Raw genomic sequence first — 15,414 nt, 5'->3', positions numbered from 1 at the left:
CAGGTGTGTGATCGTGTTTAATCATATAAAAAGTAAAAATAAAAACTCCCTTTTATTGTCATTGTATGTGAGTTTGGATAACCAAGCATTGAGAAGTTGAATGAATAGTGATAAAAATGAGATAAATTGAAATTTATTTCTGTTTTGCAACTTGCAACTTGGATTATGAAATTAAAAAAAAAACTCTTTCAATTGTAACATTTAGGTGTAAAAAATTTAAATAACTTTGATTTGTACTTTCCAACTCTTACAATTTTGTGTATTTTAATTTATTTTTTTATTATCATTTTGGTTACTAAATCACCATGTTTTCTGATCACTATTTCAAATTTCAACTGATAAAATAAAACTATTTCAGTCAATAAAATGGAATTTCACCAAATAAAATCATATCTCCATATATTCTTAAAAAAGAAAAATGAATAAATTTAAATATATATATAATTTGATAGTATCTCAACAATTTCACAGCGACTTTAGAAATATGGGTTGCTAGGACATGTTAAAAAAACATACAGGTTCTTCAGTTGGATAAATATCCAGCAGTCAAAATTAAAACAAATTTTAACGCTAAAAAAACGTTGAAGAGAAAAACATAAAAATAAATTTTTCCCCACTAAACCATACATACTTAAATTTTATTTTAATCCTGGCAGGATATTCCGATGTACCTCTGGGACCTAGACCCTAGAAATATTTACGTACATTCGTATCCTTGTAAAACCGTATATGAACTCGCACTATACTAAACTTGAGGAGAAAAGCTTGAACATTTACCCTTGTTTGTGGCAACCCAGATTCTAAAGCTTCAATCTTTAGCTCTCTCCGATGCTTTTCTGGTAAATTTTCATATCCTATCTATTCAATTCTTGTTCCTCATATGCTTTTTCACTTGTTATAAATCAAGATTTTGCTTTTTTACTTGTTAGCTTTTGCTAAATTGAGTTGGGGTTTGTCTCTGTTGAATGTTCATTTGTAGTGATGTTGATATTATATGTTTTTATGTATGCATATTTTCATTTATGCTCGAAAGTGGTAGTTAGTAATTGAGCGTGAATGCAAATTAAAGACTATGGTTATGTTTGTATATATGCTCAATTGCTAATTTTTCTTATGTGTAGTTCTGTAGTGGTGCTGTTATATGTTGAATCCGTACAAGTTAAAGATCTTAGCTGCACTATGTTAAACTAATTAGACCCAAAATGATACAGCAGTTTAGGGGTTTGTTTTGGTTAGAAATCAGGTTTAACCATTTTTTTGGCCCCGTGTTTAGGGTTTATGCCACTTGGAAGTAGGGTGTTTGGAGGGTGAGATATACCCAGACCTTACCCTATCCCTACTCTTAGGAGTAGAGATGTTGCATCCGGAAGACCCCCGTTTATTAAAAAGAATGTTGGAAATGATGGGAAAAAAACTTTGAACCCCTATTGTTGTTTCTTTACTAAACGATCATTTCTTAGTGGATGAAGCTGTTTTATGCCCCGAGTATATGAAGCGGAAGTCCTTAGATACGAATGATTTATAGAACACAATGACACCATCATTAGCATACGTGATTCTTGATGGCGAATGCATTTTCTGACTGTAGGAACCGGAAAATTGAATCATCACTGGCTATTGTATAATATTAGCTTCACAATCAAATCACCGAACACCTTTTAAGACGTAAGCTTAATTACCTTATATAACGATAATAAGATCTACATTTTTCAACATAAAATGAAAGAAAATATTTAAGTACGTTAGAAGTAATTATCATACCTTAAATAATATGCGTGATGTAAAAGCTCAACTTTAATATGTATATACATGCCTCAACTTTCACTTCACTTGTATGTGCCCAGTGTTGTGATTGTGAAAAGAGCGCCCGGCGTTCGCCTAGGCACAAAGAGCAACAAAGCGAACCCTTGGCGCCTCACTTATGCCGAGGCGAAGAACTTCAGTCAGGCTCGCGCTTCTGGCCTTGAAGCGCAAAGCGCGCCTAATTGCGAAATGATAGAAAACCCCGCTTTAGTGAAGCTAAGCGCACAATAATGTCATTAATGTTATTGGGTCTATTCTATGGCCCAAAAGTACTAACCCTAAACAAAAATAAGATTTATAAGCCCAAATAAAAAGGCTATTTCAGCTTCGAACGACATCAAAAAGGGAAACAAACAGGAGTCCACAAAGTGGAAGAACATGTTATTAGATGTCGAAGAAATGCAAATGGCTGTCCAAAAGTTCCATCAGAGCTGAAAAAAGAGATTGAAGAGTACATGGCTGGCAAGAAGCACCCAAAATCTGTGATCAGATTCAGAAGATTTAGAGGACATTGAAATTCTTCAAAAGAGCGTCAAAAAGACATCTGATACCTCAACTTCAATATTGCAAATGAAGGGGCTACTTGATTTATTGTTGAGGCTTCATCTTTAGAAAATGGTGCAAAAGCTTAAGGAAAAGACAAGGTTGGATGAAAAGGATAATCTTTAGAACAAATTAAGGGCCAGGGCGGGCTTGTACAACTTTGCAATATTGGTGTACGAAGCTGGTATTTCCATTAAGTGCAGTGAAATTTGATACTTTTGATACGACAATAGAGGCTATCGGACAAAATGGTTTACGAATGAAGCCATCAACATAAATGAGCCTTGTTGGAAGCCGGAAGCCTCTACCACTAATAATGTTGGAAGCCTAGAATTCAGCCTATAAAACTAAAAGTTTGATTTTAATGTTTTTAGGATGTTTTTCCCCCTCTAGAAGTATAATTTAATATATTATAAAGTACAAATCACATTATTTTTGCCCTAAATTGTGATTTAATATATTATGAATTATAAATTATATTTTAACCATATATAAATTTATATATAACCTAAAAAGTACTTATTATTTTATAAAATTGTAAAATGTGCAATTAACTTCAAAGAAGCGCACACCTTGCTTTTGTGCTTTGCGCCTAGGCTCCAGGGAGTTTTGCGCCTTGGTTCGCATAACGCTTTGTGTGCCAGAAAAAATCCCTCCTACTCTTCCCTCTAATACCTTGCCTTATGCCCTTATCCTCTTACACAAACAGCTTTTTCTATCTCCTTGATTATAACTCTATTAGTCTTGCTTCATCGTGTCTCTTGTTTTTCTCCCTTTTTCCCGGTTTCTCTCCTCCCTTGAGTGTTCTCTTTTTCTTCTTAAAGCCAAGTCTTACTAATTTTGCATTAATAAACTTAGATTAGTCATTTGAGCACCACCTGTGCTAGTTACCAATGCACATCTGTCCCTCTCTTTTCATTTCATTTAAGATAAAATAAAATAAAAACATTGACAGGGTATCTCATCACTATCTCCATGCATATATTAATTTGCTTGGTGGCCATGAGTTATAATATATTAATGATTCCAATCTTTTTTTAACATTGTAAACTTTTCACAATGCAATGGTACAGGGAAGATAGGGTATATCTTTTTAGTGCAAGTTGCTACACTTGACTTAATTACTTCAGCACGCCACAGCAATTTGTCCCTGTAAAAAGATTTTGAGCAGATCCAACTTATCTTCTCTGAGTTAAGCATCCAGCTGTCTGCCATGCAAGCAGCCTGCCTTCTTCAATCTGCTGGTCTTTTCCCCAAAAGGTTAATGCATATTCTCTCATGCTCCTCTTCTTATGTCTGTGTGTACAGTACACATACAAACACATAATAAAAGTTGTTACAGAATGCATATCCATTCATCTAGTGGCTATTTTTCATTTTTAGACCAAGTGGTCTTTATGCTGCTGTCGTTTGTCTTTCATGCTTGTGGAGGCTCCTCTTACCTTATCCATGTAATAATCCTTTGAACAGTTGAGAAAGGTATAAAAAAAAAGTGGCTTATTGTTGTTCAGACGATGAGGCAGCAATCATATGTTTTAGTTGATGATATATATTCTCTCTTATTTCCAATTTTTTTTTAGTGTAGTTCCATATCATCATGAACTTTAAGTTAATTAAGTGTGCTAAACTAATGAGTGTCTGATTGCTGTGCTCAGTGCTCACCGTGGAGGTACCTCTATCAAACAGGGTGGTTGGATAAAGTTAAAATCCCCCAAGTCACTGAGAGTAGGTGATACCAGAGGAATCCAAACCTGTAAACTTAATATTCCTCTTCGGCCAACAAGGTTATCTGCTATCTCCAACGCAGATGATGGAAAGCCTGCTTTATCTGTCGCTGAGGAACATATAATCACAAGCCAAACTTTACAGAATGAAGCAGATACATGGTTAAGTGGATGGTCACCCCCAAGGCACTTGTGGAGGGCATTATCAGTCTTTATTCTTGCAGGGCAGGTCATTATCAGGATTTTGAAGGGCAAAGTCCACTGGAAGAATACACTCCAGCAACTGGAAAGAGTCGGTCCAAAATCAGTTGGAGTCTGTTTGTTAACTGCTACTTTTGTTGGGATGGCCTTCGCTATCCAGTTTGTGAGAGAATTCACAAGACTAGGATTAAACAGATCTATTGGTGGTGTCTTGGCCCTTGCCTTTGCGAGGGAGTTGAGTCCTGTGATCACATCAATAGTCATTGCAGGGCGTATTGGCAGTGCATTTGCTGCAGAGCTGGGAACTATGCAAGTGTCAGAGCAAACCGACACACTAAGGGTTCTTGGTGCTAATCCTGTTGATTACATGGTGACCCCGAGAGTGATTGCTTCATGTATTACTCTGCCATTACTTACTCTACTGTGCTTTACAGTAGGAATGTCAGCAAGTGCTCTCCTCGCTGATGGTGTTTACGGGATCAGCATAAACATAATTTTGGATTCTGCTCGGAGAGCTCTCTCTTCGTGGGATATAATTAGTGCAATGCTCAAGTCCCTAGTTTTTGGCTTGATTATATCCATTGTTAGCTGCGGTTGGGGGATCACTACTTCAGAGGGTGCCAAAGGTGTTGGAGAATCAACGACTTCTGCTGTTGTAATTTCTCTCGTCGGTATCTTCGTTGCTGATTTTATCCTCTCTTATTTCTTCTTCCAGGGAGCAGGAAATTCATTAAGGAACGTTGTCTAAATCATGAAATATGTATTCTACTACAAAATTTGTGGTGTTTTACTTTTGTGAACTATTTTGAAGAATCCTGTAATGCATTTACAGCTAGAGAGTACATGACTTCTATTGGCATTTAGAGTTAGAGAGCATCTCCGACTCACTGTTATTTTAATTTACCATTTATTACACTGGAATGGTGTAAGAGATAAACTAGACCAAAATTAGCTTCCACCCAGAATTTTTTTTGTCAAATGAAACTCTTGCACTGACCGTAAAATGGAAAATAGATGGGTCTCGGTTCCTAACATATGTATGTTAGTAACATACGTTTAGTGGGGGAAAAAACACATATTATTAGTAATACTCAAAATCTAAAACTCGTAACAGAAAAGTGGGGAGGTTTTTATCCAAAGGGTCATGGGTTCGAACCTCACCAGCTTGCGGGCGTTCATCCAAGTTGAAGAGACTGCGGGATATTGATTTGAAGAAAGGAGTTCGGGTTCCAATCCGTGAGTATCGCAGGAAAGTTCCCACCCACCTGGTCTTATCACTCGGTTAGTCCAATTTACCTACATGTATTGGCTATGGAGCTAGTCGGCAGGTTCGTAGAAAATTCTAGGTAGGCAGGGTGTCCTGTAATACGCCTTTTGAAGAAAGTAAGGTGATTTTTAATTATTAAAATTAGAAAAAAAAAGCCGACGTTGCAAAACTGTGGGCCGTTGCAAAACTGTGGGCGGTTTTAATCTTGTGGGCGGTGTAAAACTGTGGGCGGTTTTAATCTTGACCATTCAAACAAAGCAAAAATAGACGTTCGAGATTTTTAGATACCATCGTCAATGGGCTATATAATGAAAGAGCGAACATAATCATGTTATTACAAAAAATTCTAGAGTTTAGAAGGAGTGAAGCTATTAAAAAAATTGCATCTGCAAACATTTTATGACCATATATCTTCTATCGTTTTTGTCAATATTTTACATATTTTTTAAGAATTACATACTTATATATATATATTCATTTTTTCTCTTTCTACTCGTCAGATTATCATGTCCTGATATATATCAGGACAAGTAATTTATGCTGAGAGATTGTAACGTGTTTTCATGTATATTCAGGCAAGTAATTTATACTTTCATGTATCAATGAGAGATCTAAAAACAAAAACGTTGCAATCACAAGAGTTGTACACACCGAGAAAGGGAATTCTACACACATACACATTCATGCCCATAGTTATTTACTCATGATATCAGATCATTATTATCATCTATGCGGTTGTTATAACAAATCTGGTATGTTTTTTTCTTAGTTATGTTATTCTTATAATCTCTACCTTATCTTATAATTCTAATTAGAAAAGTGTATTCTCTTTTAGTTACGAGATTTCAAGTTAATAATCTTGAATGAAAATAAACGTGTTAAAAAATATAAGTAAGAAGTTTAGATCTTATTCGATCTTGAAAGATCCATATATGCTTACAAAATCTCTAATTAAATTTTATAATTTAATCTCATTAGTTGTAATTATTTATTCTAAATGATATCAAATATTCACAGTTTCTGTATCATTTACAATTTTCTTATTAAATTCATCGTGGTGATAAAATAATTACAGGAAATAATGAAGAAAATGCTCCACAATAAATCCGTCCAAATTGCGGCGGTCCAGTATTACAACAAAACACGGTAACTTTGGGATACATATTGTTAATTAGTTTTTGTGTCGATCATTTCGCACATAAAAAATCTAACCCAATATATCAATGTTCTTCAACTACTATAATAGGTCTGAACTTAGCCGTACACCTGCGCAAGAGCTCGGTGGGTATTTTGGTAAATTTTATTATCCCGATGGATATTTTAATTGCACATTTATTTATATATAAATATAAATATTTATATTTATTTACATCCACATAGCAGCAAAAAATAATGATACAGAACTAGAAAATAATTGTATATTCTGGTGTATTAGGGCTAGGGGTACTGATGCGTTGCCATGCAAAATGATTGGGATGAAAGGGACCGCTAGTTACACATATTGCAGAGAGTTTATAATATTTGGTGTTGGCGAAGGATTATATGGAGCTGCTGATGCCGACAACTTCTTGTTGGGACTTCTCGAGTATCACATGGAATTTTTTATATGAATCCTCTTCTTTTAATATATTAATTTATTAGGAATCATGTATTATTTTTTAAGTAATGATTTAGGAGCACTGGAGATTTTTTGTAAGTCACTTCCCAAAGGAACCATTTTATTATTATTGTACATATGATTGTAATAAAATGATATTTTATAATTAAACTTTTGTTTAATTAAATAATGTTAATAGTTTAATAATCAAATTAAGTGATTAAAAATTATATAATGAACTTGGAATTTGAATATAGATAGAAATCGGGATCCAGGATTTTAAGAATTTGTCGGTGGGGTTATTTGGATTCATCTTTTGACAAAAAAATTCATATAAATTTTGAATATTAGATCAATAGGCAATGTTTGATAAGTGAAGAATACAACAAATAAGATACGTTACTTGTTTATATAGAAGAGTAGACTTAACCGTTATAAATTTATACGTTAATATCTATTGTTAATTAATATTATAATATTAATTATACTGTTGATATTATAACAGCAAGAGAAACTCAGATAATAAAAACACTTTGCATGATGTGTGTTCAATGCAAAGTGATGTTGCAACTTGCATGGTGTATAGTAATGGAGAAAGGATGATCAATTTGTTTGGTTTTTTTATAATTTAATTTGTTTGTTTTTTATTTTTATTGTATCAATGTGATTGTTTCCGTTTTTGTGAAAAAAGGGTCCTTTCAAATTTTTTGTCAAATACATTTTAATTTAATTAAATTTATATGAGGTACTGTACTCTTTTAATGAAAAAATAAAAATATTTGATTAAACTAAATTAAAGTATAAAATTATTAAAATTTGATTAAATAAAATAACCGCCCCACCTGCGAACCGGTCACGTCGGCCGGAGCCTGACTCGGGATTGGAATTCGGAAACTCCGTATCCATATTCAAGCAAGACACTACTCTATTCCAATTTTTTCCAAAAACCTTTCTTTTGGTCATAGCTCAATTCCAATCATATTGCCTTCGCCTAATATATATATCTAGTGTTTAAACTTTTTCAATCACTAGCCAATGTTCTCAAAAACCTTCTTTTGCAATGAATCAGGCTACTTTTGCAGACACTTTACATTCTAGCTTATGAGTTTGTAATCGTGTTTATCTGCAATGCAAAGATCTTTTTTAAATCAATTTTAAGAATATTGCTACCATGCTCAGCATTTCTTAAGTAACTCACAAGTTGGATCGACAACATGGCAATTTCAACTCCTTCATGGAACTAAGAACTGATCAGCAACAGACTTCGGTTGTTTGTATAGGACTTTCTGTTCTAATCTCATTCCCTGTACGTGACATGCTAATAATTGTTGAAATTCAAACAATTCATAAGTTTTGGTTTAGGATTAATTGTCATTAGCACGGTAAAGTGAGACAAAATAGTCCCATCTCAAGATTTGGTTTGGGATTACATAGTTACTTGTAGTGAAAATTAGAACAAGTCGGCCCGTAATAAACATAGCCTTGAGATTCTTTGAGTAGACGCTGATCCTGGACCAAAGACCAATGTGTTATTTCTCTGATTAATTACTTTGAATTTCACTGGTTTCCACATTTCACTGAGTTTAGAGACATGAGAATTATACTCGTAAACGATCCTAGCCGTGAATGAGAGTAGGAGCATAGTAATCTAGCAGTGGCTATGATTTAATAATTCTCAATATAAAAACTATAGTTAGTTGTAGTTTGTCATTTCTTTAGAAACTGATAAAAGTCGTTTTATAAGTTTCTCAATAGTTAGTGCCTGAGGAACTTACAATCACAAGCCAAACATAAAAATATGAAGCAGAAGTTGACAATGACACAATCCCGTATGAAACGGAAGCCTTGAAGTTCTACAATCAAATAACAGTCAGTTTTCTTTTGAATGGTATGTTTTGCTTTCTCTAAAATTAAACCATGGATCATTGTCTTTGTTGGATTCTTTTGATCTTTCTCTGTTTTCTGGTTGCCTTGATATATAATTCATAGAATCAAAACTATGACTGGTGGGTAAACACGTCTGATCCTGCCGACATGCTTCTTCTTCTGTGTCAACTTCAACACTAAGGAGACTGATTCTGCTTCCCCAGTGGAGTTGTTTATCCAATTGCTAGAAATTTTACTAAGAATACTTGATCCAACAATGCACCAATATAATTTATTCATGATACAGGTTCAGATTATATGTTGAATATATTATTTTTGAAAAAATGATATTGATTAATTTTGAAAATGTTGGACAGACTTAAATGGAAAAAACACCAAAACATATATTATTTTTAATATTCAAAATCCAAAACTCGCAACAGAAAAAGAGGGTGATTTTTACATGTTAAAATAAAAAACAACGGAAGTTACAAAACTGTGAGCGTTGCAAAACAATGGGCGGTTTTAATCTTGTGGGCGTGCAAAACTATGGGCGGTTTTAATCTTGTCCGTTCAGACAAAACAAAAACGAACGTCCTAGATCTTTAGATGGCATCTTCAATCGGGTATATAATGAAAGGGGAACATAAATTATTATATGCAAATTTCAGAGTTCACAAGGAGTGAGATATAAATTTTTTACATATAGACACTCAAGTACAAGCATTTTATTATCACATATCGTTTATTTAATTTTTCAATATTTTACATATTTGAAAGAGTTAGATTAAATATATTAATTTATTTTTTTCTCTCCATTGTCAGATGAACATGTTATAATATATATATCAAGGCAAGCAATTTTTACTCCCAAATGATGCGGAGAGATTTTTACGTACTGTTATACGGGCAAGTAAATTATACATCCATCACGATCCAATCACAAAAATTATACACACCCAGAAAGAGAAATTCTACACACATACATATGCGTCCCTCTAATTATTTAGGCATGATATCAAATCATGTTATTATTATCTATGCGGCCCTTGCAACAAATATGGTATGTTATTTTCTTTATTATCATATTCTTATAATCTCTACCTTTTGTTATAATTCTAATTAACATTGGTGATGTGTATTCTCTTTTAATTACGAGATTTCGTTTACATATTATTGAATGATAATAATGTATTCAAAAAATATAAATAGTAAATTAAGATGTTATTCAATCTTGAATGATCTTTTTTTTTTTTGAAGTCTCAATCTTGAATGATCTAGACAATATTGCTAATTATAATTTTATAATTTAATATCATTTTATCGTAATTATTTATTCAAAATGATATGAAATATTAAAATTTTCAATATCATTTAAATTCTTTCTTATTATATTTATCGTGTTAATAAAATAATTACAGGAAACAATGAAGATAATGCTCCAAAATAAACCTGCCCAATTACGCCGAAGCAGTGTTACCACAAAAGATGGTAATTTTTGGATACATATTATTACTAAATTAATTTTATTTGTCATCATTCCACAGATAATAAATTTAACCCAATGTTTTTATTCGACTAATGTAATAGGTTTGGAATCAGCTCAACACATGCGCAATATCTCGGTGACTATTCTGGTAAATTTTACTATCCTAACGAATGTTTTAATTTTTAATTACATATTTATTTATATATGAATATTTATATTCAATTACATCCACAGAGCAAACACTTCAACCGTGCAGTGGAGTTGCGCAACCATCATTTGATGGCTTCTTCCTCCCAACCTGGATGTGGAGATTGATGATGAAAATCAACTATCATGATTCGGATGCGGTATGCTACTTTATAATTTACAGTTAACTTATAGGATACCAATAAAAATAAAATTTTCCTTTCTTTTTTACCAAGTTTAATAAAGTATAGCAGTACTCAAATATTTTGTCAAGTCTTGCATTCAAACAGGAAGTTACAACAAAACAAATACGTTTATATTTAAACTAAGAACTTTTCTTAAATCTTTTTCAAGTTTGCAAGTACTGTATGTGAAGCCATTATTCATATTAACCATTATTTCGATTATTATGTCTTCTGTTGAAGGTATATATATGTGCTCACGCATGTCAAAGAGATGACATTAACTCATTCAGAACATGCTAAGATGAAGCTGTTGAAGAAAAGAAGCACCATCTTCAGGATCAGAGGGAAGTATATTTAAACAAAAAAATGGGGAATGGATTGGAGCAGCAGCAGGAACATAATCATATAGAAGAATCAGAAAATGCAGAGACCAGTGGCCTTTGGGATCGACTTTTATATTTAAACTAAATGTATCTTTCTTAATCCGCACCTCTTAATGTACAATTGTATATAAGAATGTAAGAAAACTATCAGATGTTGAAGTTGCATTGTTAATATACATTAGTTTGCTACACACACATTGTAATGATATTGTATCAAATGGATGGTTTTTTAGTACTTTAGTCCAAATCAAGTTTGTTAGTGGATCAAATTCACTTTCATGTGCTAAATACTGAAACGACAAAACCACAAGAGGATCCGCTTGGACATCCTCAGGATCCTACTAATAGATGGATATACAAGGATTAGTTATATGAAGTTTGATCTCATTCGACTAGATAACTACACAACTGAATCAGAAAACGAAAAAAGGTCTGTGATTTTTGAAAAAGGTTCTTGTCCTTGGTTCTCCTTACGTGGAGCTTATCAATTGAACAACCACATAACCCTTGATGTACCGCTATAAGTTTGCTCTCTCATTAATACACAATACGTGTGATTCAAAATCATTATATGCGTGTTAAGTCCCTCACAAGGCTTTGGTGTTGATGAATATTAAACCAGTTCCAGTTACTAATCACCATCGTCAAATGTCAAATATTTAGCGCCCTTCCAAGTCAGCAGCAAAAGCCAAATACTATCCCGATCTCATTTGCAGTTTATATACTTATCTCAGGATTGCATTGTCTCAGTATACATGGTAGGCGCATATAATAGATGCTTCATTGTATTGCATTGCTGCCTACACCTGATTCATATTCTTGTCTGTTTTTGCAATTAATCAGAGATCAAATTTTATTCTGAGGCATAGCTTTGTTACCTCCGTATCCATTTTTAAACAAGATGCTACTCTGATCCAATTTTTTCCAGAAGTCTTTATTTTGGTCGTAGCTCCATTTCCAATTATATTGGGGCTGTTTGTTTGACAGAAGCAGAAGCTGTGGCTTCTGTTTCTTTTGACCCGTTTATGTAAATAAGAAGAAGCACTTTTAAGAAGATGAGAATGTTAGCTACAGTCTACTTCTTTTCCAAACACAACGGTCCCATTGTCTGCTACAGTCTTTTAACTTTTTTTACTCACCGGCCAATATTCCGAAAAACCTGCTTTTGAAATTGATAAGGCTAGTTTTGCCTACACTTAATATACCTGTTTGAGCTTATAGTATCTTTAAGAGCAAGTCCAATAGGTTACCTATCTCATTACTTATTAATAATATATAATAATGAATCCTAGTGAGTCTTAGTGATTTAGGTAATCTACTTTTAGTGTCAACTCCAATAACAATCCCTATATTTGTTCTCTTAAGATTATTTTAATAATAATTTTGAGAGAGAGAATGGGAAAAGGAGGGAAAAAACAAAGAAAGAAGGAGAGAGATGATTATTTTATTTATAAATATTAAATAGGTAATGGCTAGGGGTTACTTATAAATAGGTAATGGCTAGGAGAATTAAGGTTGTGCTAGTGATTTATGATAGCACTAGGATAGTGTTGAAGTGCATTTTTATTGACACATTACTTAAATGTGAGTTTAGGACATCATATAGGTAACCTATTGGACTTGCTCTAATGGTAAGCCCAAATCCCATAATTTTGGGGTCCCCCATATGCGTGACACTATACAAAAACTGGTTTTATTGAGAAAATGGATGAGTTTTGTCAACCTTTTAAGTAATAAAATATTTATTTAAAACAATAAAAAATTATACAAAAAAGTTATAAAAACTACAAAATGAAACCAGGAACTGGCTAAGAGTATCTCCAACCATACAAACTCCTTGGCTAAAATGTGAGTTGGCATTCCAAATATAAACTTTAGCCAACCCGTTGAAAAAATCATACTCCAACCACGTGAACCTGTTGTCTATAATTTTAGCCAACCTCTTATGATGACTATATTTGTCGAACCTCTACAGGTCTGTAAGAAATCTGTAGGATGATTGCACATCATTTATTACCATATTAAACTGATATATTCTATTTTAACAAACTAAAATATTAATAACATTCTATTTTTAAATTATAGCCAACCACTATAGCCAATACCATTAAAGTACAAGTCTTACAGGTTCAGCAAATATTACATAATGTCTTACAGGTTCAATTTAGCCAACGATTATAGCCAACACCGTTGGAGATGCTCTAAGAGCAGCTTGAGCAGCTCCATTTAATTACTTTGTTAGAGCATCTCCAACGGTGTTGGCTATAATCGTTGGCTAAATTGCATCTGTAAGACATTATGTAAAATTTGCCGAACCTGTAAGACATTGTACTTCAATGGTATTGGCTATATTTTAAAAATAGTATGTTATTAATATTTGAGTTCATGCTTGCGGAGGCTCCTCTTACCTTACCCATGTAATAATCCTTTGAACAGTTGACAAAGGTATAAAGAAAAGTGGCTTTTTATTGTTCAGACAATGAGGCAGCAATCATATGTTTTAGTTGATAGATATTCTCTCTTACTCTAGTCTTTCAATTTTTTTAGTGTAGTTCCATATCATCATGAACTTTAAGTTAATTAAGTGTGCTAAACTAATGAGTGTCTGATTGCTGTGCTCAGTGCTCACCGTGGAGGTACCTCTATCAAACAGGGTGGTTGGATAAAGTTAAAATCCCCCAAGTCACTGAGAGTAGGTGATACCAGAGGAATCCAAACCTGTAAACTTAATATTCCTCTTCGGCCAACAAGGTTATCTGCAATCTCCAACGCAGATGATGGAAAGCCTGCTTTATCTGTCGCTGAGGAACATATAATCACAAGCCAAACTTTACAGAATGAAGCAGATACATGGTTAAGTGGATGGTCACCCCCAAGGCACTTGTGGAGGGCATTATCAGTCTTTATTCTTGCAGGGCAGGTCATTATCAGGATTTTGAAGGGCAAAGTCCACTGGAAGAATACACTCCAGCAACTGGAAAGAGTCGGTCCAAAATCAGTTGGAGTCTGTTTGTTAACTGCTACTTTTGTTGGGATGGCCTTCGCTATCCAGTTTGTGAGAGAATTCACAAGACTAGGATTAAACAGATCTATTGGTGGTGTCTTGGCCCTTGCCTTTGCGAGGGAGTTGAGTCCTGTGATCACATCAATAGTCATTGCAGGGCGTATTGGCAGTGCATTTGCTGCAGAGCTGGGAACTATGCAAGTGTCAGAGCAAACCGACACACTAAGGGTTCTTGGTGCTAATCCTGTTGATTACATGGTGACCCCGAGAGTGATTGCTTCATGTATTACTCTGCCATTACTTACTCTACTGTGCTTTACAGTAGGAATGTCAGCAAGTGCTCTCCTCGCTGATGGTGTTTACGGGATCAGCATAAACATAATTTTGGATTCTGCTCGGAGAGCTCTCTCTTCGTGGGATATAATTAGTGCAATGCTCAAGTCCCTAGTTTTTGGCTTGATTATATCCATTGTTAGCTGCGGTTGGGGGATCACTACTTCAGAGGGTGCCAAAGGTGTTGGAGAATCAACGACTTCTGCTGTTGTAATTTCTCTCGTCGGTATCTTCGTTGCTGATTTTATCCTCTCTTATTTCTTCTTCCAGGGAGCAGGAAATTCATTAAGGAACGTTGTCTAAATCATGAAATATGTATTCTACTACAAAATTTGTGGTGTTTTACTTTTGTGAACTATTTTGAAGAATCCTGTAATGCATTTACAGCTAGAGAGTACATGACTTCTATTGGCATTTAGAGTTAGAGAGCATCTCCGACTCACTGTTATTTTAATTTACCATTTATTACACTGGAATGGTGTAAGAGATAAACTAGACCAAAATTAGCTTCCACCCAGAATTTTTTTTGTCAAATGAAACTCTTGCACTGACCGTAAAATGGAAAATAGATGGGTCTCGGTTCCTAACATATGTATGTTAGTAACATACGTTTAGTGGGGGAAAAAACACATATTATTAGTAATACTCAAAATCTAAAACTCGTAACAGAAAAGTGGGGAGGTTTTTATCCAAAGGGTCATGGGTTCGAACCTCACCAGCTTGCGGGCGTTCATCCAAGTTGAAGAGACTGCGGGATATTGATTTGAAGAAAGGAGTTCGGGTTCCAATCCGTGAGTATCGCAGGAAAGTTCCCACCCACCTGGTCTTATCAC

General features: G+C 34.1%; 2 protein-coding genes and 1 long non-coding RNA gene across 4 annotated transcripts; all 3 read left to right on the top strand.

Moving 5' to 3' along the window:
- The first annotated feature begins 666 nt into the window (after positions 1-666).
- LOC108223015 (protein TRIGALACTOSYLDIACYLGLYCEROL 1, chloroplastic) lies at positions 667-5,140 on the top strand. The gene is made up of 3 exons (XM_017397046.2): positions 667-839; positions 3,420-3,606; positions 4,002-5,140. Exons 2-3 carry the CDS (start codon positions 3,560-3,562, stop codon positions 5,017-5,019), a joined length of 1,065 nt encoding a protein of 354 aa, XP_017252535.1. The 5' UTR covers positions 667-839; positions 3,420-3,559; the 3' UTR covers positions 5,020-5,140.
- Positions 5,141-5,890: 750 nt separating this feature from the next.
- Positions 5,891-11,479, top strand: LOC108223018 (uncharacterized). 2 transcript variants are annotated; one of them, XR_010292040.1, is made up of 5 exons: positions 5,891-6,290; positions 6,614-10,492; positions 10,592-10,638; positions 10,725-10,837; positions 11,102-11,479. It is a non-coding gene; the product is annotated as an uncharacterized LOC108223018 (long non-coding RNA). The 2 variants fall into 2 exon arrangements; XR_001807127.2 differs by having other exon boundaries at positions 5,891-10,492.
- Positions 11,480-13,837: 2,358 nt separating this feature from the next.
- Positions 13,838-15,005, top strand: LOC108223016 (protein TRIGALACTOSYLDIACYLGLYCEROL 1, chloroplastic; the record flags this gene model as incomplete). The annotated part of the gene is made up of 1 exon (XM_017397048.2): positions 13,838-15,005. A coding segment is annotated over one exon (1,047 nt), but the record flags the coding sequence as incomplete, so codon positions are not given.
- Positions 15,006-15,414: the final 409 nt, after the last annotated feature.

Source organism: Daucus carota, chromosome 5, assembly GCF_001625215.2.
Source record: "Daucus carota subsp. sativus chromosome 5, DH1 v3.0, whole genome shotgun sequence".
NCBI lineage: Eukaryota > Viridiplantae > Streptophyta > Magnoliopsida > Apiales > Apiaceae > Daucus > Daucus carota.
This window is presented reverse-complemented; position numbering and strand designations above follow the sequence as displayed.